General features: G+C 39.1%; 1 protein-coding gene across 5 annotated transcripts; it reads right to left on the bottom strand.

Annotated features, from left to right (window-relative positions):
• Positions 1-766: 766 nt before the first annotated feature.
• Positions 767-21,411, bottom strand: LOC139539007 (major histocompatibility complex class I-related gene protein-like). 5 transcript variants are annotated; one of them, XM_071341656.1, is made up of 13 exons: positions 21,082-21,411; positions 17,287-17,544; positions 16,914-17,186; positions 16,333-16,638; positions 15,918-15,986; positions 15,661-15,690; positions 15,381-15,413; positions 15,184-15,222; positions 14,926-14,955; positions 14,517-14,564; positions 13,428-13,494; positions 13,222-13,241; positions 5,358-13,125 (listed from the first exon to the last, which is right to left on the bottom strand). In XM_071341656.1, the coding sequence occupies exons 1-13, from the start codon at positions 21,137-21,139 to the stop codon at positions 13,121-13,123; spliced, it is 1,236 nt and encodes a 411-aa protein (XP_071197757.1). In that variant the 5' UTR covers positions 21,140-21,411; the 3' UTR covers positions 5,358-13,120. The 5 variants fall into 5 exon arrangements, 3 of the variants coding, with proteins under 3 accessions (XP_071197758.1, XP_071197757.1, XP_071197756.1); XM_071341655.1 differs by lacking the exon at positions 21,082-21,411 and adding an exon at positions 20,313-21,042; XR_011667847.1 differs by lacking the exons at positions 5,358-13,125; positions 13,222-13,241; positions 13,428-13,494; positions 21,082-21,411 and adding exons at positions 767-2,311; positions 20,313-21,050 and having other exon boundaries at positions 16,428-16,638.
• Between the last annotated feature and the right edge of the window lie 3,469 nt (positions 21,412-24,880).

Below are 24,880 nucleotides of genomic sequence, written 5' to 3'. Positions count from 1 at the left end.
TTCCTTTCCTGTGGCGGTCCTCATGAGAGACAGTTTCATCATAGCGATTGATGGTTTTTGCGACTACACTTGAAGAAACTTTCAAAGTTCTGGAAATTTTCCGGACTGACCTTCATGTCTTAAAGTAATGTTGGACGGTCTTATTTGAGCTGTTCTTGCCATAATATGGACTTGGTCTTTTACCAAATAGGGCTATCTTCTGTATACCACCCATACCTTGTCACAACACAACTGATTGTCTCAAACACATTAAGAAAAAAAAAACACTTTCAACAAAGCACACCTGTTAATTGAAATACATTCCAGGTGCCTACCTCATGAAGATGGTTGAGAGAATACCAAGTGCGCAAAGCTGTCATCAAGGTAAAGGGTGGCTACTTTGAAGAATCTCAAATATATTTTGGTTACTGCATGATTCCATGTGTTATTTTATAGTTTTGATGTCTTCACTATTATTCTACCAGGTAGAAAATAGTAAACATAAGAAAAAACCCTGGAATGAGTAGGTGTGTCCAAACTTCTGACTGGTATATGTAAAGGTGATTTTTCAAACCTGTTTTTACTGTCATTATGGGTTATTGTGTGTAGATTGACGAGGAAAAATAACAATTTAGTCCATTTTAGAATAAGGCTGTACAGTATGTGGAAAAAGTCAAGGGGTCTGAATACTTTCCAAATACACTGTACATGTACTCTCTCATGTCACAAAAAAGGTTGGACTCTTCTGATATTCCAAATTGGTGCCATACTACTGAAATTCAATTAATTTAACATATTGAGAACTTTATTTTGATCTTTTACTCAGTCACATTGAGTTTCATTAACATGCCAACAGGAACAGATGTAGTTATGAGATACATTTTGACCCATGGCCTTTGACTGCTTGTTTCAAATGTATTATTTTGGTCCTTTGAAATAAAGCATTTTTGCAATCACATTGATACTTTAATATTATTTGACAAATGTGTTCAAGCCAGTTTTGTCTTTAATAAAGGTTTTTGGCATACAGATATAGGATCTTCATTTGACCAGTTACTCACAGCAGGAAAATATTCCTGCAGCAACAGGAAATGTTAATTATTGTGGATTATAATTGATACATTTTTTTAGGCCAAATCAAGTCTGACATTTTAAAGTTTGAATACAAGTTTGCATGGTAGGCGTCTTTGGGTCCATGAAAAGCGCTATATAAATCCCATGTATTATTATAATATTCAGTGAGTCATCTGAAAGATAACTACTGTGTCCAATGGAGACAAATATGAAAAGCATGAATCACATGAAATAGGTAGACTAAATATCTCTTTATGATGGTTTGAACTTTGGCCCTTGCTCTACTGCAGCAGTACTTTAGAAGTATTCAGACAGGCTTTTAAAGGCATGGCCTGTTCAGTGTCCTCTTCCCTCCATACTCATACTGCTATTTGGGATTTCAGAGTTGGCCAGGGCTGCTTTTTTCCCATCATATCCCTGCCTAAAACCAGACATGGTAAGGCTGAGTAAACCCCTTCTTATTTGAGAAGAACGGCTCTAGTCCTCTTTAATTATTTTGGTAAAATAAGAGTTTTTACTAGATGTCACCGACAGAGGGAAAACTGACTACAGTATTTGAGCATGATGCTTTCTGTTGTGTGTTTGTTGCATCTTTCTGTGCCCAGTAGCCCTTGGCTTGGTCGGGGCTTTTCAAAAGACAAAAGATACATTTGGGTTCGCTGACGAGGCTTCTTTTGTCGTTGTCGTTTCAGCTTTAATAGTGACCCAGACTGAGGAGCCTCGTCTCGGCCCACAGTACTCACCATGATGCTTTGTGATCAGCGGGCCGCCAGAGGGGAACAAAGGCCATGTGGGTGGAGTGGGAAGGAGTTTTAGTTTAGAGTTTGTTAGTCACATGCACAGGGTCACAGATGTAATTGCAAGATACAGTGAATTTCTTAAGCTCCGAGCTCCACCTGTGCAGGTCAAGAGAAGTGAATGGGACAATAATAAAAATAATAATATATACATATTTACAACTGTAACAATGATAAATGTTCACTGGGGGGTGGGAGCAGGGGAAATGTCCGCTGAGGGGGAGGGGAGTAAAATGTCCATATGGGGAGCAGCGTCAGGTAGTTTGGGGAGCCGGAGGGAGACGGGGAACAGATTGCTGACTAGTGGTGGCTATTCAGCAGCCTGATGGTCTGGGGGAAGAAGCTATTGATCTGACAGTTTTTGCCATGATGCTCCTATATTGCCCCCGTCTGAGTGATGGAGGCGGGGAGAACAGGCCATGGATCGGGTTGCTGGGGTTCCTGATGATCTTATTGCCTTCCTGCGACAAGAAGGGGGCGGAAGAGCAGTCACAATATTGTGATGGTCCATACACCATGGTTACGCTTCTGGCTATCTCCATAATAATCCTACCCCCAGGTTAGTGACTAAGCAACATTCCATAATACTCCTACCTCCAGGTTAGTGACTAAACAACATTCCATAATACTCCTACCTCCAGGTTAGTGACTAAACAACATTCCATAATACTCTTTTCCCCAGATGAGTGACTAAGCAACATTCCATAATACTCCTACCCCCAGGTTAGTGACTAAACAACATTCCATAATACTCCTTCCCCCAGGTTAGTGACTAAGCAACATTCCATAATACTCCTACCCCCAGGTTAGTGACTAAGCAACATTCCATAATACACCTACCTCCAGGTTAGTGACTAAACAACATTCCATAATACTCCTTCCCCCAGGTTAGTGACTAAGCAACATTCCATAATACTCCTACCCCCAGGTTAGTGACTAAACAACATTCCATAATACTCCTACCTCCAGGTTAGTGACTAAACAACATTCCATAATACACCTACCTCCAGGTTAGTGACTAAACAACATTCCATAATACTCCTTCCCCCAGGTTAGTGACTAAGCAACATTCCATAATACTCCTACCCCCAGGTTAGTGACTAAACAACATTTCATAATACTCCTACCCCCAGGTTAGTGGCTCAGCAACACTCCATAATACTATTTTCCCCCAAGTTAGTGGCTAAGCAGAGACCATATGGGGCTCATGACCCATTACAGCCTTGAGTGGCGATTACAGCCTTGAGTCTTCCTGGGTATGACGCAACAAGCTTGGCACACCTGTATTTGGTGAGTTTCTCCCATTCTGCTCTGCAGATCCTCTCAAGCTCTGTCAGGTTGGATGGGGAGAGTAGCTGCACAGCTATTTTCAGTTCTCTCCAGAGATGTTCGATCAGGTTCATGTCCGGGCTTTGGCTGGGCCACTCAAGGACATTCAGAGACTTCTGCGTTGTCTTGGCTGTGTGCTTAGGGTTGTTGTCCTGTTGGAAGGTGAACCTTCGCCCCAGTCTGAGGTCCTCTGAGTGCTCTGGAGCAGGTTTTCATCAAGGATCTCTTGGTACTTTGCTCCGTTCATCTTTCGATTCTGACTAGTCTGCTGAAAAACATCCCCACAGCACAATGCTACCACCACCATGCTTCACCGTAGGGATGGTGCCAGGTTTCCTCCAGTCATGACGCTTGGCATTTAGGCCAAAGAGTTCAATCTTGGTTTCATCAGACCAAAGAATCTTGTTTCTCATGGTCAGAGAGTCCTTTAGGTGCCTTTTGGCAAACTCCAAGTGGGCTGTCATGTGCCTTTACTGAGGAGTGGCTTCCGTCTGGCCACTCTACCATAAAGGCCTGATTGGTGGAGTGCTGCAGAGATGGTTGTCCTTCTGGAAGGTTCTCCCATCCCCACAGAGGAACTCTGGAGCTCTGTCAGAGTGACCATCAGGTTCTTGGTCACCTCCCTGACCAAGGCACTTCTCCCCCGTTTGCTCAGGTTGGCCCGGGCGGCCAGCTCTAGGAAGAGACTTGGTGGTTCCAAACTTCTTCCATTTAAGAATGATGGATGCAACTGTGTTCTTGGGGACCTTCAATGCTGCAGAAACATTTTGGTACCCTTCCCCAGATCTGTCCTTAGACACAATCTTGTCTCCCAGCTCTACGTACAATTCCATTGACCTCATGGCTTGGTTACATGTCAACTGTGGGATCTTATGGGATGTTATATAGACAGGTGTGTGCCTTTCCAAATCATATCCAATCACTTGAATTTACATCAGGTGGACTCCAATAAAGGTTGTAGAAACATCCCAAGGATGATCAATGGAAACAGGATGCACCTGAGCTCAATTTCGAGTCTCATAGCAAAGGGTCTGAATACTTATGTAAATAAGGTATTTCTGTATTTATTGAATTTTTTTATACATATATATAATTTATATATATGTCATTTATAATATATATATATGTATATATATATATAATTTCTAAAAACCTGTTTTCGCTTTGTCACTATGGGGTATTGTGTGTAGATTGATGAGAGGAAAAAAGTATTTAATACATTTTAGAAAAAGGCTGTAACGTACAGTAACAAAATGTGGAAAAGGGGTCTGAATACTTTCAGAATGTACTGTATGTCAACGAGAGGTGGAGTGGACCTCACTTTGGATCTGATGACGACTAGGGGAGGGGAGATGGGTCTTTCTGCTCTTGACCTACAAGACAGGAATCATTCAGACATCACCCATCTCAACCTATACTGAAATAACAAGGGAAAAAAGCAGCCAACAACACCAAGTGTGCCCAAGGGACATTGTTATGGATATAATGCTCCATTTAGAGACGTGATCTTCGTCTCAGCTTTATGAGATAATGACCGCCCAATTAGCTGTGTGTCCTACAGACTGGAGGGGGAAAGCAGAGGGGGCTGGGACGAGTGAATCATCACCCAAATACATCCCGTTCTCTGTTCTGTTCCCACTCACTACTGGGCTGGAGACTGTCGTTCTGGTGGGATTATTACGCCATTGATTCCCATTCCCATTATTGATTCCCATTGATTCCCAGCACGAGAAGACAAACGGGGCCTTAGAACTGGAACATGATGCACTGTAACGTAGATATCATGGAATCAACTTGATGTCATTGGAGGGTATTCAACAGATATTTATCATGGAATCAACTTGATGTCTTTGGAGGGTATTCAACAGATATTTATCATGGAATCAACTTGATGTCATTGGAGGGTATTCAACAGATATTTATCATGGAATCAACTTGATGTCATTGGAGGGTATTCAACAGATATTTATCATGGAATCAACTTGATGTCATTGGAGGGTATTCAACAGATATTTATCATGGAATCAACTTGATGTCATTGGAGGGTATTCAACAGATATTTATCATGGAATCAACTTGATGTCATTGGAGGGTATTCAACAGATATTTATCATGGAATCAACTTGATGTCATTGGAGGGTATTCAACAGATATTTATCATGGAATCAACTTGCTTTCTTTTCTTAGTCAGAAAATCCCTTGAAGGGTTCGAGTTTTTCCCCAGAACTGCCCACGTAGTCTGTATTCAATTACAGCGGTGTTGTTGTGGCTGCGTTGACGTCGCCAATGTAAATATATAGTCATCCAGTCATCATCGTGACCTTTCATCATAGTTGACCTCTGGCGGTTGTCTCCCTCATTCCTTCTTTTCCTCCAGTAGGCCATCTACTCCTCCTGCACTGAATCATGGGTCTCGTTACTCATTCAGAGCTGCTATTCCTCGAGTGAGACCCAGTACAGTTAAAATTAATCAACCATTCACGTCCTATTCACTTAGCTCTCACAGTCTGTTGAAACCGAGATGATAATTCTTCCCTCTCCATCTGAAATGGTTCACTTCACTGTAGCTATAGATGTATTGCTATGCACTGTGCACCCGACACCTCTAACAAAACAACTGCTAATACATCACAAGTCATGCATCTTTCTGATATTGGCTTGTAAATATCTTCCTCATCCCTACGAGCTGAGTTGACCTACCCTCAAGACACAGAGAAGAGTTGATGGGTATCAAACAGTTACAGAGCCATCTGGTGGGCAAAGTGGAGTTTCTATTTATAGAAAAAAATACTTTTGTATAGGTTACATACACTGCACAAAAATATAAACACAACATGTAAAGTGTTGGTCCCATGTTTCATGAGCTGAAATAAAAGATTGCAGAAATGTTTCATATGTACAAAAAGCTAATTTCTCTCAAATTTTGTGAACAAATCTGTTTACATCCCTGTTGGGATAAATGCAGAAGACACATTTCAGTTGAATGCATTCAGTTGTACAACTGACTAGATATCCCCGTCCCTTGTGAGAATTTTTCATTTGCCAAGATAATCCATCCACCTGACAGGTGTGACATATCAAGAAGCTGATTAAACGCCATGATTATTACACAGGTACACCTTGTGCTGGGGAAAATAAAATGCCATTAAAATGTGCAGTTATCACACAACACAATGTCACAGATGTCTCAAGTTGAGGGAGCATGCAATTGGCATGTTGACTGCAGGAATGTCCACCAAACCTCTTCCAACCTCGTTTTAGAGAATTTGGCAGTACATACAACCTCACAACAGCAGACCACGTTTATGGCATCTTGTGTGCTAGTGGTTTGCTGATGTCAACGTTGTAAACAGAGTGCCCCATGGTGGCAGTGGGGTTATGGTATGCGCAGAAACACAATTGCATTTTATCGATGGCAATTTAAATGCAGATACTGTGACGAGATCTGAGGCCCATTGTTGTGCCATTCATCTGCCACCATCACTTCATGTTTCAGCATGATTATGCACGGCCCCATGTCGCAAGAATCACTACACAATTCTTAAAAGCTGAAAATGTCCCAGTTCTTCCATGGCCTGCATACTCACCAGACATGTCACTCATTGAGCATGTTTGAGATGCCCTGGATCGATGTGTGCGGCAGCGTGTTCCAGTTCCCGCTAACATCCAGCAACTTCACACAGCCATTGTGTTCTTAACTGACTTGTTAAAAGGTTAAAAAAAATGTAAAATGTAAAGGCTGTGGAAAGGTATGCCTTTCTCCATTCAAATCAAAATGTCATATTAAACAATTTTTATGAAATAATGCACATTAATTTAGTTCTGAGATTCTCATATAATCACTTGTAATCATTAACCATGCGTAGTGTCCCTATTTTAATTTGGTTCTCATTCCAATATGTTGGTGGAAATGTGTTAGGGAAATCCTGCAGTGTAGAGGGCTCATCACTCCCCAAATAAGAACACTCAGGCAATCCCCTAGTTTGCCCTAAACAGCCATCTAATGTAACATCCATATTGGTGCAGTGTGGTGACAGTGCAGACAATCCCACATCATTGCCCATAAATCAAAAGGAGTCAGTGCAGATAGAAAGTCACAATCAAAAATGAGAAAAGTTAATTTCCTGAAGAAAATGTGGTGTGCATGCTATCTTGTGAAGGATTGATTCATTGATAGGATAGCCTGACTGATAACACAGTACACTCTATTTTACCTATACAGGCATATTAGGCAAGTAGCCTAGTGGTTAGAGCTTTGGCCCAGTAACCGAAAGGTTGCTGGATCAAATCCCTGAGCTGACAAGGTAAAAAATCTGTCTTTCTGCTGCTAAACAAGGCAGTTAACACACTGTTCCCCGGTAGGCTGTCATTGCAAATAAGAGTTTGTTCTTAACTGACTTGACTAGTTACATTTAAAAATAAATAAAAAATTACTGTAAGACAGTACACCCTCTTACATACACAGGTATATTACTGTAAGACATACAGTACACCCTCTCTTACATACACAGGTATATTACTATAAGACATACAGTACACCCTCTCTTCCCTCCACAGGTACAGTGGGGCAAAAAAGTATTTAGTCAGCCACCAATTGTGCAAGTTCTCCCATTTAAGAAGATGAGGCCTGTAATTTTCATCATAGGTACACTTCAACTATGACAGACAAAATGAGAAAAGAAATCCAGAAAATCACATTGTAGGATTTTTTATGAATTTATTTGCAAATTATGGTGGAAAATAAGTATTTGGTCACCTACAAACAAGCAAGATTTCTGGCTCTCACAGACCTGTAACTTCTTCTTTAAGAGGCTCCTCTGTCCTCCACTCGTTACCTGTATTAATGGCACCGGTTTGAACTTGTTATCAGTATAAAAGACACCTGTCCACAACCTCTAACAGTCACACTCCAAAATCCACTATGGCCAAGACCAAAGAGCTGTCAAAGGACACCAGAAACAAAATTGTAGACCTGCACCAGGCTGAGAAGACTGAATCTGCAATAGGTAAGCAGCTTGGTTTGAAGAAATCAACTGTGGGAGCAATTAGGAAATGGAAGACATACAAGACCACTGATAATCTCCCTCGATCTGGGGCTCCACGCAAGATCTCACCTCGTGGGGTCAAAATGATCACAAGAACGGTGAGCAAAAATCCCAGAACCACACGGGGGTACCTAGTGAATGACCTGCAGAGAGCTGGGACCAAAGCCTACCATCAGCAAGGGCATTGAAGATGAAACATGGCTGGGTCTTTCAGCATGACAATGATCCCAAACACACCGCCCGGGCAACGAAGGAGTGGCTTCGTAAGAAGCATTTCAAGGTCCTGGACAGTCTCCAGATCTCAACCCCATAGAAAATCTTTGGAGGGAGTTGAAAGTCCGTGTTGCCCAGCAACAGCCCCAAAACATCACTGCTCTAGAGGAGATCTGCATGGAGGAATGGGCCAAAATACCAGCAACAGTGTGTTAAAACCTTGTGAAGACTTACAGAAAACGTTTGACCTCTGTCATTGCCAACAAAGGGTATATTACAAAGTATTGAGATAAACTTTTGTTATTGACCAAATTATCCACCATAATTTTCAAATAAATTCATTAAAATCCTACAATGTGATTTTCTGGATTTTTGTCCCTCATTGTCTGTCATAATTGAAACCATAATTTTTTTTATTTTATTGTTGTATCATCATCTTTAAAATGAACAAGACAAAACAAACATTCAGATAGGATAATTTCAGTGAAAAACATAAGGGGGCAACAGTACTTGTGCAAAGTTTCAGAATGATAACTTCCAAAATGAGTGTGCTACATGACATTTATCATGAAGTCACCCAGGTGTCCCACACAAGTAGCCCAAATGTACCCAAGTGGCCAAATTGGTGAAGGTATACATTTTGAAACAAATAACTATATACAAAATACCAAAATGGTATTCTAACACACCCCCCCCCAAAAAATTGAGAAAAATAATATTTACAAAATAACATGGGTAACTATATACACACTTTCAATATTTGGAAGACCCTCAGTCCTCTACACAATATTGTGCTGCTGATGCCAGGTGCCATAGCAGTCTCTTTCTTCTGTTACATTCTACTCCATTCCATTTATATATACATATATATACACACACACAAACATAGGCTGTGTGTCATTCACATACATACAAACCCCCACCCACAATGTATAGCCAATGTGTACTTTACACATTTCATTACATTTTTATATATTGCAAATAAAATGTTTGTTTTTTAAAATCACAAATAATATTTTATATTATTAATTTCAAACAACGGCATTAGCATGAGAAGAACTTACCAGTCCAAAACAATGTCCTCTCTGTTCAAAAAATATTCTTCCATTTTGGAGTCATAGCTATGGTCGCTAACTGAATTGTCCTCCAAAAGCATATCCGTTTCACTATCACGATCAATTTCTTCTACAATTTTGTCTACATTTGTATATCTAGTCTTAGATTTAGCTTTCCCTGACTTATTCGCCATAATGTTTGATATATAAACAGCTGAAGATGCGCTTTACCGAAATTGTGCTGTGCATAACAAGCGTGGCTCCTTCCAGTATGAATCTTCAATGGCGAATGACCATCTTTACGCCGGAGTTTACTACATGGGTTGGTCTTCCAACACATATCCATTACATATTGCCGTTTACCTCAGCTCATTGGCTATCTACCCAGCTAGATTTCAAGACGATCAGTGGTCATACCTTCAGGCTCTGATCAGGCCCTACACCCAAACAAGGGCACTGCGTTCATCCACCTCTGGCCTGCTCGCCTCCCTACCTCTGAGGAAGTACAGTTCCCGCTCAGCCCAGTCAAAACTGTTCGCTGCTCTGGCACCCCAATGGTGGAACAAACTCCCTCACGACGCCAGGTCAGCGGAGTCAATCACCACCTTCCGGAGACACCTGAAACCCCACCTCTTTAAGGAATACCTAGGATAGGATAAAGTAATCCTTCTAACCCCCCCCCCCTTAAAAGAGTTAGATGCACTATTGTAAAGTGGTTGTTCCACTGGATATCATAAGGTGAATGCACCAATTTGTAAGTCGCTCTGGATAAGCGCGTCCGCTAAATGACTTAAATGTAAATGTAATGTAATGTCATTTGGGTTAAAATACAGTCAATCAACGAAACAGAGGTCATATAATTGGTGAACAATGAGGTCATTACTTGTCTTCAAATCGGTTTCTTTTGGTCAATATGTCCCGCGAAATGACCCATCAAGTTTGGTTGTGTTACAAACAACCAGTTGATTGCAATGAAACCAAACATGACTGGATAAAGTCCCGTTTAGTGTGTGTATTTACATCGAATGTCTCGTCAAAAATTGAATGAGACGGAATTCACGACACAAGCGGTTCACAAAATGTTTTGTGTTAGGCTATAAAAATAGATTTTATCAAACAAAAGACCATTCATTCTGTAACAATGAGCCTTGGGATTGCAAACAGAGGAAGATCGTCAAAGGTAAACGATTTATTTTATTGCAATTTGTGATTTTGTTACGCCTGTGCTGGTTGAAATAGTATTTTGGTATGGGGCTGTCCTCAAATAATCCCATCGTATTCTTTCGCAGTAAATCCTTTTTTTAAATCTGACAACGCAGTTGGATTAGCAAGATTCTAGGCTTTTGAACCATGTGAGACACTTGTATTTTCAGGAATGTTTAATATGACTATTTATGTAGCGCTCACCGTATGTTGTCGAATTTAATCCCGGTAACGGGATCTGTGCACAGAGAAGTTAAGAAGAAGTATATCTTTAAATCTGGGAATTACACTTGTATCTTTTATTAATGTTTATTACGAGTATTTCTGTGATTTGATGTGGCTCTGTGCAAATTCACAGGATGTTTTGGTGGCAAAGCCAAATGTAAACTGAGGTTTTTGGATATAAATATGAACTTGATCGAACAAAACATACATGTATTGTGTAACATGTTGTCCCGGGAGTGTCATCTGATGAAGAATATCAAAGGTTTGTGATTCATTTTATCAATATTTCTGCTTTTTGTGACTCCTCTCTTGCTTGGAAAATCGCTGTACAGTTTCTGTGACTAGTTGCTGACCTAACATAATGATATGTTCTGCTTCGCCGAAAAGCTTTTTTGAAATCGGACACTGTGGTTGGATTAATGAGAATTTTATCTTTAAAATGGTGTCTAATACTTGTAGGTTTGAGAAAATTGAATTATGAGATTTCTGTTGATTGAATTTGGCGCCCTGCAATTTCATTGGCGAGGGGTTCGCTAGTGGAACCCAAGTCCTAGACAGGTTAACTGACTTGCCTAGTTGAATAAAGGTTATACGTACCAAAAAGTTACTTTGTTGGCATTAACGTATGTCCCCATTACTAGTAAAACATAATCAAAACCTATTTCTTTCACTTACTTGCTGTGCTGTTTCATTGTTGAATTGTCCAGTCGTTTCATTCTCAACCAGGATGTCTATGGAACGCCGTTACGGTCTTTGCGTGTCATCAAATAAGCTTGTTGACCAATCAGGACCTGAATATGACTGCACATCACATAATAATTGAACGCATTCATTATTTTTTATGTCACAACGATTCATCGATACGCATGTTATGATGCTGGTAAAGTTGTTCCGCGCAACTACAGTGCTTATATAAAAAAAAAGCGAGCTAGCTCATGGACGCAAACAATGCTCTTCCCCAAAAACATAGCAAAACGACATAATCTGTTTCAGTAGCTATAGTTAGCTAGCTAACTATATAGCTAGGTGTCATCTAAAATAACCCTAATTTATAAAGACAGTTCTTATTTGATTAATGGTGCTCGAACCAATCTATGTGAAGCTAGCCACAATAAGGATTAGCCACAATAGTGGACTTTGCGTTTAGCCTTCAAAATGAAAGTATGTCATTGACAGCGATTATTTGTGTTGTTGATGCAGAAGGGGATGTGTCTACTTATAAAAATTGCAGTTCCTCTTGCTTTGGAGTTAAAAGAGGACGCAAAAACTTGTCCTACCCATTCCCTCTTCAATTTCTTGTTTTCACTGGCTTCACTGGTTCAGTCCGGATAAGAGAAAACAAACAAACTGCATCTTATCCCCCAGAGAGACCGTCCTGGCTCAGACATTGTTCAGTTCTTTGAGAAAAGTGTACACTTCTCCCGGTGTGTTGAAGAGATGGCTTCGGCCTTTGTACTGAACTTTCCTCCACGCAGGGTGGATGAGGTAGCCGGTGAGATCTTCTCCTTCAGTGCTTTGGCGGCAGGTCTGGACTGCTTGCAACGTCTGGCGAGATCCGCTCTCATATCCGGGAAAAGGCTGACCCTCTTGCCATCGATGGTGATGTCGCCTTTGGCTCTTGCGAGTTGCAGTATCTTCTCTCGGTCTTGGAAACGGAGGAACCTGATCAGGACGGCCCGTGGGGGCTCATCTGGACGGGGTTTCGGCGCTGATGTTCTGTGGGCGCGTTCGATTTCCAGTGGCTTGGTGAAGTTGATTATGCCTAGGACATCCGGAATCCATTGAGTGAAGAAACGGACCGGGTCACGGCCCTCGCTGTCCTCTTTCAATCCCACCACACGGATATTACTACGTCTGCTCTGGTTCTCCATCTGATCTACCTTGTTTTTGAGGTAGGCATTGTCTTTTTGCAGTTGTATCAAGACCTGGTCATGTTGAGCGATGGTATCTTCAACTGTGCTAATGTGCAACTCTGCCTCAGTCGTTCTCAAAAGGAGATCATTCATGGAGGATTTCAGGTCGTCAATGGAAGAATGGAGTTCAGCCAATTTCTTATTAATTTTCATAGAAATACCTTTGTTCCCATCCTGAATTTCCCGGAGGAGAGTAGCAAACATGTCGGCAGGCTCGCAAGAGGCTTTTGTAACTCTATGGATAATTCAGGTGTCCAAGATCACAAAAGACACCCCTCCAACTGCAGTCAACCTAAAAACATAGGAAAGAGAACAACATGTAATTAAAGAATATTAAAACTATTAAAGAACATACAGCAAATAAGATGTTAAACAGATCCCAACTTACGTGTCTTGACAAGAGGAGTTCTAGGGGGAAAGCAAAGATACAATAAAAAATTAAAAAATTAAATCAGAGAACAAAGCACAGCACTTCGAAAGTTATATCCATGTACAAAATCAATGCACAAGTTCATCTGTCACACAGGATTCAAAACATGTACTTTACATGCTGATATTATTCAATAAAAGGATCACAATATAATGGATACTTACATAGAGTCTCCAGAGTCATCAGAGCCACTAGAACAGCTTGAGGAAATTGTTCTGCTTCTGTCGGAACCTTAAATATGAAAACATTCATCTTGAACATTCCTGAACAAAAGTCACCTTAAAACAGCGGAAGATTAATTACTTCAATGGATTGCACTACAATATTAGTTGGATAATATTTTTCATAGCATGTAAACAGCATATCCTGTAAATTAACATAATCTATTGACAAATAATCACAGTATTGTGTGAATTTGAGTAAGATTCCTCCCACAAGCTATCTGATTTTTATCTCCCTCACCCGCCATGATTATGCTTCACATTTTAGTCCTTTAGCAGACACTCTTATCCAGACCGACTAACAGTAGTGAGTGCACTCATTTTCATAATTTCTTCCTACTACTCCCCCGTGGGAATCAAACCCACAACAACGGCATTGCAACCGCCATGCTCAACCAACTAACATGCCCCAGGGCAGTGATTGGGGACACTGCCCTGTGTAGGGTGTAGTCTTTTGGATGGGACGTTAAACTGGTGTCCTGACTCTGAGGTCAGTAAAGATCCCATGGCACTTATCGTAAGAGTAGGGGTGTTAACCCCGGTGTCCTGGCTAAATTCCATCACGGTCACCTAATCATCCCCAGCTTACAATTGGCTCATTCATTCATCCCCCTCCTCTCCCCTGTAACTATTCCCCAGGTCTTTGCTGTAAATGAGAACGTGTTCAGTCAACTTTCCTGGTAAAACAACGGTAAAATAAAAATAAATAAAACAGAGCTACATTTGTACATGTGATGTGTGGATAAATAAACAACAAACTGAAAATAATTTATGGGGAAGGAGAGGCCACCATCCAGACATGGGTTTGTTTAAGAACCTATAAGAGGTCTGGATGACTAATAAACTCATAACTTGACAGTGTCTTCAGGTCCACAAAATACCTTGAAGGAGAGTCTGCGTCAAGTCTTTGGTGCATTTAAAGTGACATTTAGATTCATTTGCATTCATTGACTGGTTTCAGATTGTTCATTGAAGAACCCGTTTTCAACTCCAACTATGAAGCTATACAAATACAGGAATAAATATTCTTACCAGTCGTATCTTGAGTCGGGCTCTGGAGAGTATCAGCTGGATGGCTCACTGAAAAGCAGCATATTTCTTTATTTTAACATGTCAACATTAAACTGTGAAAATGACGTAGTTTTCTACTTTCCGTACTGATACCGGGGACATTTAAACAAGAATGCATTAATGGAAGACTTAGCGATAGGACATCACCAGAATAGTTAGGGGACTTATGAAGTCTCTCCACCACAGACCATCTAGGCTCCCCACCGTGTATGGTGATGTCATATTGCTGAGTCTGGACTTCAAACATCCCTGCTTCAATTTCCCAGGTTTCAGTAGGGAAAATACATTGAAGACATACAAGTGAGTGGGGTCACTTATCAATATGAAATGTACTATCACTGACAATAACTCTCCACGTGGCAGTACTCACTTTTTGGTTTCTCCATTTCAGCAGGTTTTGCTAGGGGGAAATACATGTTTTTTTATTTCAATCAGTAATGGAGGAAATGCCTTGACGGATTATATACATAATTTGCAAAGATCTTTAATGTTCAACTCCTCAAATTATACTCTTAATGAAAAGGGAAACAACTACCAGACTGAATTTCTTTACTGCCGAAGGGTCATATTTGAGTCCAAGTTTGAGTAAAATAGAAATCTGAATACTCACTGAAATCTGAATACTCACCATCGTTGAGCAGAAGAACATTCTTCTCCAGGAGACTTGCTGAGAATTGGGAAAAAGGAACATTTCACAATAACTTCCACCTCACCTTTTCAGTAAGGAAAGTTGAGTATAGTTGAGTAGGTTACTGATTGATATGAAATCCTTCGTAAAGGATTCACTCCTCTATTGCATACAGCACAACACAGTTCAGTACTCACTTGGACACTGTTTTTCCTTTCCAGCTGTTGGATCTAGAAGGAAACAGTAGAAAGATTAACGCTATAATAGCCTCCAGAATTTCAAAACCGACTAATCTTTCCCTGTGTAATACTGAAAATGAATGCTATTCCAATAAACAAAGAGTTCAAATGTCAGAATATTTGTTAAACACAATATAATGTTTAGTAGACACTGCAGCAATTGAGTGTAGTTAGAAACCTCTCATTTTGCAGTATTATCAACAAGGACATAGTGGCTAAAAGAATAGGTGGAACTTACCTCTTCCTTTCCAGACCTTTCTCTTTATTACTTGGATAAATGGAGAAAAAGATGTGGCAATTAGTTTTCCTTCTCTCATCATCATTGGTAATCTAAATCAAACTGTTTCAATCATTTCAATGACAAAACAAAATACATGTAACACTATGGTGTTGTGTATTATTGACGTTCACATGTACATGATGCACTGGATGTTTTAAATCGTTGCCACATTTGTGTCTGTTGGTGTCTATAGTGGTGAAGAGGGCTTGACGTACCAATAACACCGAAGGCGAATGTGACCAATAAAAAGACCATGAACATGGTGGTAGTGATGATGGCGAGCCCTGAGATCAAAGAGGAATTGCTCAATGGGAATTCATTTGATTTCATTACAAACATAACTCTATAAGTGAAGACATTAACTAGACATTGATTAGATAATTAATCATGTTTTGTGTTAGATCGTGATCAAAACTGATCAGACTCTAGGGGCAGAGGATCACAACATCAATTCACAGAGTCCCCTAAGAATGCACATTTGCAAAGAGGCTGTCATACACAACTGGTTTGCTAATAGATGAATGACATATAGAAGTCTAGAACATAACATTTAGATGTAATATTTAGAAACAAAAACCTGAATTCCGAGGGTCCTTGAGAACTGATTTGGATAATAGGAGAACTACTAACCCGGAGTATTCCTGCTGTTGCTGTGAATGCTGTCCCTGTTAGCAGACAGAACCACATCACCTCTAATGTGTTGGACAGTGCATGTGTAGTCGTACTTCTGTAGGTCTTCAGGGGACACAGTGAGATGGGTTCTCTTCTGATACGTCCCATCCCCGTTAGGCAGGGTCTCTTCATGCACCACATCATCATGGATCTCTACTCCATCTCTTCTCCAAAATATCATGATTGCTTTCGGGTAGAAGCCTGTTGCATGGCAGGTCACAGGACAGGAGAGGATTTTCTGAAGCAAAGATACCTGCGGTGGGACTGTGGAAAACAAATATACAAATATTAGAATATTGATCAAATATACAATCAGGATATTGATTAAACATACAAACATCAGGATATTGATCAAATATATACATCTCTAGTGTTATTATGTTCTTCAGATGACAGCATCTGGCTGTACACTATTCCAGAGGAAGGCTACTGGACAAGTCAACAAAAAGGACTACTTGTTTAAAAAATTGAAACGTATGCACACATGTAATTAGAATCTCCAAGACATAGAAATAGTAAAGCTACTTAAATTGTAATACCTGTCCTCTCCAGCATGCTTCTCTGATAGAAAACATTCAGCCATTCAATACACGTATGGGTTAGATAGTGAATTTTGGCTTCAAGTTTAGGAACATTAGCATCCCACTTTATTTTGGTGACGAGTCCCTGCCGAACAGGTGCAATCCATCTTTCATTCTTCATATCAAATAACAGGAAGTCCTCTCCTCCATATCCATACTGTTCATGTCCATCTGTAGCACCGGTTTCCTCATCCCACTCACACTTGTACAGTTTCTGCAATACTAGGGCACCTAAAAGGGAACAACACATTGTAACATCGATCCTTCAATCTTCAATGAGTGTTTACGGTTAGCTATTTATCAAAACATGCTCTGATGATGGCCTACTAACTTGTCTGGTTGAAGCGATCTCTTGCAGTGTTAATGTTGTCTTTGAACACCTTCTCAGTCTCCATAAGAATGTCTGTATTTTTTCCCCAGAAGTCTCGATCCACGGCTCCTTCAACCCACTCCTGTCGAGCTACCACTTCCTTTGTAGAACTGTCATAGGAATATATTGGTTCCTCATCCAAATACGCAACAGCGCTGAACTCTGGAAGACCAGTAGGTTGTGGGAGTGCTGTGTAGAAATACTTCAGGGAATGGATAGCTAGAAAAAAAAAATGGCAAACACAGGTATAAATTAATGGATGGGAACCGAAGCAATACTGTTACATAAACACACACAATTACTTGCTGAAATCATGGTAGCACTAGTAAAATAGCAGTATAATAATCATGGTAGGATTAGTAACATAACAGTATAATAATCATAGTAACACTAGTAGCATAACCAGTATAATAATCATGGTAGCACTAGTAACATAACAGTATAATAATCATGGTAGCACTAGTAACATAACAGTATAATAATAATGGTAGCACTAGTAACATAACAGTATAATAATCATGGTAGGATTAGTAGCATAACAGTATAATAATAATGGTAGCACTAGTGACATAACAGTATAAAAATCATGGTAGCACTAGTAACATAACAGTATAATAATCATGGTAGCAATAGTGACATAACAGTATAATAATCATGGTAGCAATAGTAACATAACAGTATAATAATCATGGTAGCAATAGTGACATAACAGTATAATAATCATGGTAGCAATAGTGACATAACAGTATAATAATCATGGTAGCAATAGTGACATAACAGTATAATAATCATGGTAGCACTAGTGACATAACAGTATAATAATCATGGTAGCAATAGTGACATAACAGTATAATAATCATGGTAGCAATAGTGACATAACAGTATAATAATCATGGTAGCAATAGTGACATAACAGTATAATAATCATGGTAGCACTAGTAACATAACAGTGAACAGGCCATTTATAACCTACCTGTTCAACTGTTAAAACCTGGGACATTGATATCCAAAATGTGCAAAAGGCTTCTCAACAGCTTCTACCCCCAAGCCATAAGACTCTTGAACAGATAATCAAATGGCTACCCAGACTATTTACATGCCTTCTCTTTTATGCTGCTGCTATTCTCTGTTTATTATCTATGTAGTCACTTTAACTCTACCTACATGTACATATTACCTCAACTAACATGTGCCCCCCTCACATTGTACATTGACCCAGTACCGGTACCCCCTGTATATAGCCTTGCTATTGTTATTTTACTGCTGCTCTTAAATTATTTTTTACTTTTATTTATTTTTTACTTATCAATTTTTTTACTTAACGCATATTTTTCTTAAAACTACATTTTTGGTTAAGGGCTTGTAAGTAAGTAAGGCTACAACTACCTGTTGTATTCGACACATGTGACAAACATTAGATTTGATCAGGTATACATTGACTGACTCTCTTACACACAATCCCTCACACCACTTATACTGCTGCCATACTATTTATTATAATATTATTATTTATCCTGCTACCAGTCACTTTCTCCTAATCCCTGCCTACATGTACATATTTACCTCAATACTCCAGTATCCCTGCACATTGTTCATTTGGTACTGGCATTGACCCTGTATGTACTGTAGCTGCCTCTTATTTATCTCATGTTTTTATGTTCATTTTCCTATTATACTTTTTATTTAATTTTTTATATTGAATACTCCACTGTTGGGAAGGGATTGCTAGTTAGGTGTTTCACTGTACTGGTGCATGTGACAAATAAAACTTGACCTTGAACATTGTGTGTTTACAAAAACAAATGGAAACAATGGAGGACCTTATATTTAGGTACAGTCTAATGGGGTAAGGCAGTTGTACTTACGAGGCATGTGTTCAAGAATCAATGATTAAATACTATTAATTTAAATGTCTATTAGACTGTAGTTCTAGGCGTATTGCACATACCGTGGTATCCTATTTATATGTCACATTATTTTAAATCAATGAGTAGGCTATATATATTTTAATATTTTATGTACCCTTTGAGTAAAGAAAAGAAACTCACCTGCGCATGTCATGGGAATACCAATAATGGTAAAATATGAACAATCATATTTGAAACTATTAGAAATAGCCTAGTTTTAGCAGTCATTTAAAATCTGAAGTCGATGCAAAACAATCCAATTTCCAGGAAACTAGATGAATAAACATCGGACACACATGATTGGCTGAAAACTCCAGTTGTACACATCATCACTTATATCCAGGCAGACTGTACTGGTGCAGGTTGTAAATGAAAGTAATTCGACAGATTATGTTGACACAACAGGCAATACTGACCCTGAAGATCAACAAAAGGTTACATTGAATTAGAAATTGAGTAATATTGTGCTCCAGTAATTTAGTAAGATATTTAGGGTAAGTTATTGTAGACTAGTGGGAGATTTAGAAAACAAATGCAATGAGTGTGCTTGCCTTAGAAGTCTAAAGTAATTTAGCCTGTTTTGTGTATGCTCCATTTTTTTGCCTCCTAGAAAACATAAATAATGCCAAATCTGTTTCTCTATTTGGACACAAAACGTACAATTAGGTTTTATAATTTAATGGGTGTAAACACACACGCATACTTACTTATTTAAATCATGTTAGCACTAGTAGCATAACAGTGAAGATGGTAAGCCTTTTGACAACCGAGTCCTACTTTGATATCAGGTATGTTTGTTTACAAAAACAAATGGAAACAATGGACCAAAGCCTTGAAATACAGGTATAGCCAGTCTGGGTAAGACGGTAACGTTAACTAACTTTATGAAGAATTGTATTCTTCAAGAATCAATGATTATATATAATTAATTGAAATGTCCACTGGGCATAACGGCTAGGCCTATTGCACATTCAGTACCTTGGTACCGTAAATATATTATTTCAAATCAAGGGATAGGTTAAATATTTATATTTTATGTAACGTTACGACCTACCCTCTGAGTGAAAAAAAATGACTCACCTGCGCATGTCACGGGAATCAAATACGTTACCAATAAAGTAGAAATATGAACAATCCTATTTGAAACGGTATACATATTTAAAACAATCAGACATAGCCTTCCAGTAACTTCTTGATACCTCAATAGAAACAAAACAATCTAAGGGAACAATATCAACTTTGGACAAGCGCGATTGGCTGAAAAATCTAGTTGTACACATCATCACTTATATCCAGGCAAACTGTACTGGTTCAGGTTGTAAATGAAAGTAACTTCGAGATCACTGACGAGACACAATACGCCATACTGACCCTGAATAATAAAAAGGTTACATTGACTTTTAAACTGAGTAATATTGTGCTCCGGTAATTTAGTAAGATATTCAGGGAAGGTGATTGTAGTCTAGTGTTAGAGATTTAGCTACAAGAAAGGTTGCATTTCTTTAAACAATGAGTGTGCTTGCCTTAGAAGTCTAACTTAATGCTTTGTGTACGCTCCACATTTGCTTTGCCTCATAGAAAATATTGTTTCTCTATTTGGGACAGAACACATATAGACTACGATTAGGTTTGTTTATTTTTGAAATACATAATCATCAACCCTTCCCTGGCTGCAGAGCCCGACACTCAGTTTGGCAATAATCTCAGAACTCCAACCTACATTACCACATTCAAGTTTAAAAGAAAATAGCGTTGTTGGATGGTTTTTATTTTACTTCCGAAACGGCGTTTGATTTAGGACAATCATTTAGCCTCTTTAAGGCTAACCAAACAAAAGAAAGGCTCTCACCTGAGTTTGCTGTAGGCAGGTTGAGACACAGCCATAACACCAGGATTTTGCCTACCATGTTTAATGTTAAACAACGGTTAGTAGCAACGTTGCCAGTAAACGCTGGTGTACGCTCGGTAGACTTTCCTGCACCAAATCAATAAAGTGTAGACTGTAAAGGGTTGCGTCAATCGAATCTGGTATCAGGATAAAATGTGATTCAGAGTCACCGAATATACTTTAAGTATTTTAATATTTAACATAAGCGATAAATGGTAAATGCAATTTTCGTATTTACGGGTTCATTGTATTACTACGCAGGGTAAAGCAGAGATCTGACTGAAATAGTAGACATCTTCTTTTATACTGTGACAGAGGTAAGTTCTCGCTTCTGAGCTGGCCTGTCACAGTAGAGGCTTGACGTGGTTTAAACTTGCTAGCCTATCGGTGGTGCCCAGGCTCGTCCCAGCCTCACAGCACACAGGATCCAGATATCAGGAAGTGTTTGTTGTGAAGTTTGAGCTGAGTTGTCGGTGGCTACACATTCCTCAGTTCCTGAATTTTCTGGACTTTACTACTTAAAATAATACTTTTAAGATCAATTGGATAAAACAATTCCTAAGAAGACCTACTTCTATCTGGAATTTTATTCCTCATCATGTCTTCTCTACTTTTGGTGGCCTTAACTTCATGTTGTTGTCAATTATAATATTGACAAAATTCCAGTGAAACTTTCTGCTTTTCATCGGCAGGTTTTCTTGTCATGGTCCTTAATTTATAAACACAATTTTTCTCCACACAGATATTATATATGGAATAATCGGGATATATTGTATAAAAATACTTCTTTGTTTTTAGAATATTGGTTCCGAAATAATATCCTATTGGTGAGCCAACTGGTAAATGCAGAGGGTCTTTTACTCAGTTATAAGGAATTCTTATCTCTTTACAAGGTCCCTGTAACACCTAAAGATTTTGCAATTGTTTTAGACGCCATTCCCTCAGGTGTTGCTCTGTTATTCAGGAACGTGTCAAGACCTGACCCTCAGAGCCTACCTTCTATTGACCCTGTTGACTCATCAGTAGAAAAGATTTGTTTCTCTTTTGGCCCATTCAACAACAGAGCGATACAAACCTTGTTTCAGCAGGATGTTGTATCTATACCTTATGTCATGCCTTATTGGAATGGATTTATTGATAATATCTGTTGGGAAAAAGTTTGGATGTTGCCACACACATACCTACTTGTTAACAAAATTAAGGAGGTTTCCTTTAAAATTATTCATAAATATTATCCTGCCAACCACTATATGAAGAAGTTTAAGGAAAACATCAATTCAAATTGCTCCTTTTGTAATGACCACCCAGAAACAGTGTTGCATCTTTTTTGGCATTGTATACATGTAAGAAAACTGTGGCAAGACATCAGTAGATAAATAATTGAAAACATTTATGAAGATTTTACACTATTGTGGAGAGATGTACTGCTTGGATTCTTTACATACGATAAAAATAAGCTGAAACATTTTTATGTAATTAATTTCATTATTCTTTTGGCCAAATTTCATATACACAAATGTAAATTTACTAACAAAAAAACACATTTTCTTACCCTACAAAAAGAAATTGAACTGTATTTTAAGACAGTTAAATACTCTACTAACAAAAAAGCTGTTAGAATTGTAAGTGTATGTATGTCCTTTAAGGTCCTTGTGTAATTGTAACGTGATATTGTACCCCCTAGCTCGATTGTCCATTATATATAATCTATATATACTTGTGTTCCCTTATGTACTTTCTGTATTGATTTGTTGTTAATAAAAAACTAAAAAGTTGTTTTGACAAATAAAAAAATAAATAAACACATTCCTCAGTTCCTGTTTTCTTGTTATTCAGCATTTTTCCATCTTGTCTCAACCTTCTGGTTAGCACAGTCGACACCCTAGATTAGAAACAGCTTTTCTGCAGTCACGCTATGTTTTGTGATTAACATGTCCTATTTCTATAAGGCATATATTTTTGTTAAAAGGAGAACAAAACCATCATTCACAAGATCCGTTTCCTTATCGTTTCTTATAAAATAGTGTAATGAAACAGCAGGGAGCAGGTCTCGAACCCTCGACAACCTAGCCCGAGGTCCGGTGTGCTATCGACTGTGCTGAGCAGAGTCTATTTCCGCGGTTATAAACCCAGGGTCGTTACAATAGATTTGGGCGCATACAAATTTAGCGAATGATTAATACGGGCTTAACACTGTCACATGTAACTAGGCAGAGTCTGCAATGTCCATAAACATTCACTCTGTCACGGCCTAGCAAATCCTGCAGGACTTGTTTTTCATCTCTTTTACTAGAAACGAAACACATTTTCCAAACGCTTACTTGAAATGAAACGCGTTTTTCAACTACTTTAATAAAAAATAAAGCATGTTTTCAATTGCTTTACTTGAAAGTAATTAATGCAAAATGTTCAAGTAATTTCAATTCATTCGAAGCAAAACAATCTTGGGAAACAATATCAATTTTGGACAAGCGCGATTGGCTGAAAAATCTAGACAGATTGAAATTTACTAGGGGTGGTCCAAAATAGGGGAGGGTTGTCAAAGTTGTATATATATATATATATATATATAGTACCAGTCAAAAGTGGAATATGGAATCATGCAGTAACCTAAAAAGTGTTAAAGAAAACAAAATATATTTTATATTTGAGATTCTTCAAAGTAGCCACCCTTTGCCTTGATGACAGCTTTGCATACTCTTGGCATTCTCTCAACCAGCTTCATGAGGTAGTCACCTGGATAGCATTTAAATGAACAGGTGTGCCTTGTTAATTTGTAGAATTTCTTTCCTTCCTAATGTGTTTGAGCCAATCAGTTGTGTTGTGACAAGATAGGGGTGGTATACAGAAGATAGCCCTATTTGGTAAAAGATCAAGTCCATATTATGGCAAGAACAGCTCAAATAAGCAAAGAGAAATGACAGTCCATCATTACTTTAAGACATGAAGGTCAGTCAATCCGGAAAATCTCAAGAACTTTGAAAGTTTCTTAAAGTGCAGTCGCAAAAACCATCAATCGCTCTCATGAGGACCACCACAGGAAAGGAAGACCCAGAGTTACCTCTGCTGCAGAGGATAAGTTCATTAGAGTTACCGGCCTCAGAAATTGCAGCCCAAATAAACGATTCACAGAGTTCAAGTGACAGACACATCTCAACATCAACTGTTCAGAGGAGACTGCATGAATCAGGCCTTCGTGGTTGAATTGCTGCAAAGAAACCACTACTAAAGGACACCAATAAGAAGAAGAGACTTGCTTGGGCTAAGAAACATGAGCAATGGACATTAGACCAGTGGAAATCTGTCCATTGGATCAAGTCTGGCCTGCTGAAGAGTGACAAACTCCATCCTAGTTGGAGGGGTGCTCTCATCTTATCTACGAACATAGACAGGGCTCTAACTCCCCTAGCTCCACAATGAGATAAGGTGCAGGCCAGGCAGCAGGCTGTTAGCCAGCCTGCCAGCTTAGTGGAGTCTGCCACTAGCACAGTCAGTGTAGTTAGCTCAGCTATCCCCATTGAAACCGTGTCTGTGCCTCGATCTAGGTTGGGCAAAACTAAACATGGCGGTGTTCGCCTTAGCAATCTCACTGGAATAAAGACCTCCTCCATTCCTGTCATTTTTGAAAGAGATTTTTACAGGCCTCCTGGGTCATATACAGCGTTCCTCACTGAGTTCCCTGAATTCCTATTGGACCTTGTAGTCATGGCAGATAATATTGACATTTTTGGTGACTTTAATATTCACATATATCCACAGA

This window comes from Salvelinus alpinus, chromosome 14 (assembly GCF_045679555.1).
Source record: "Salvelinus alpinus chromosome 14, SLU_Salpinus.1, whole genome shotgun sequence".
NCBI lineage: Eukaryota > Metazoa > Chordata > Actinopteri > Salmoniformes > Salmonidae > Salvelinus > Salvelinus alpinus.
Note: the sequence above shows the minus strand (reverse complement) of the source record. Positions and strands in the feature narration are given on the sequence as shown.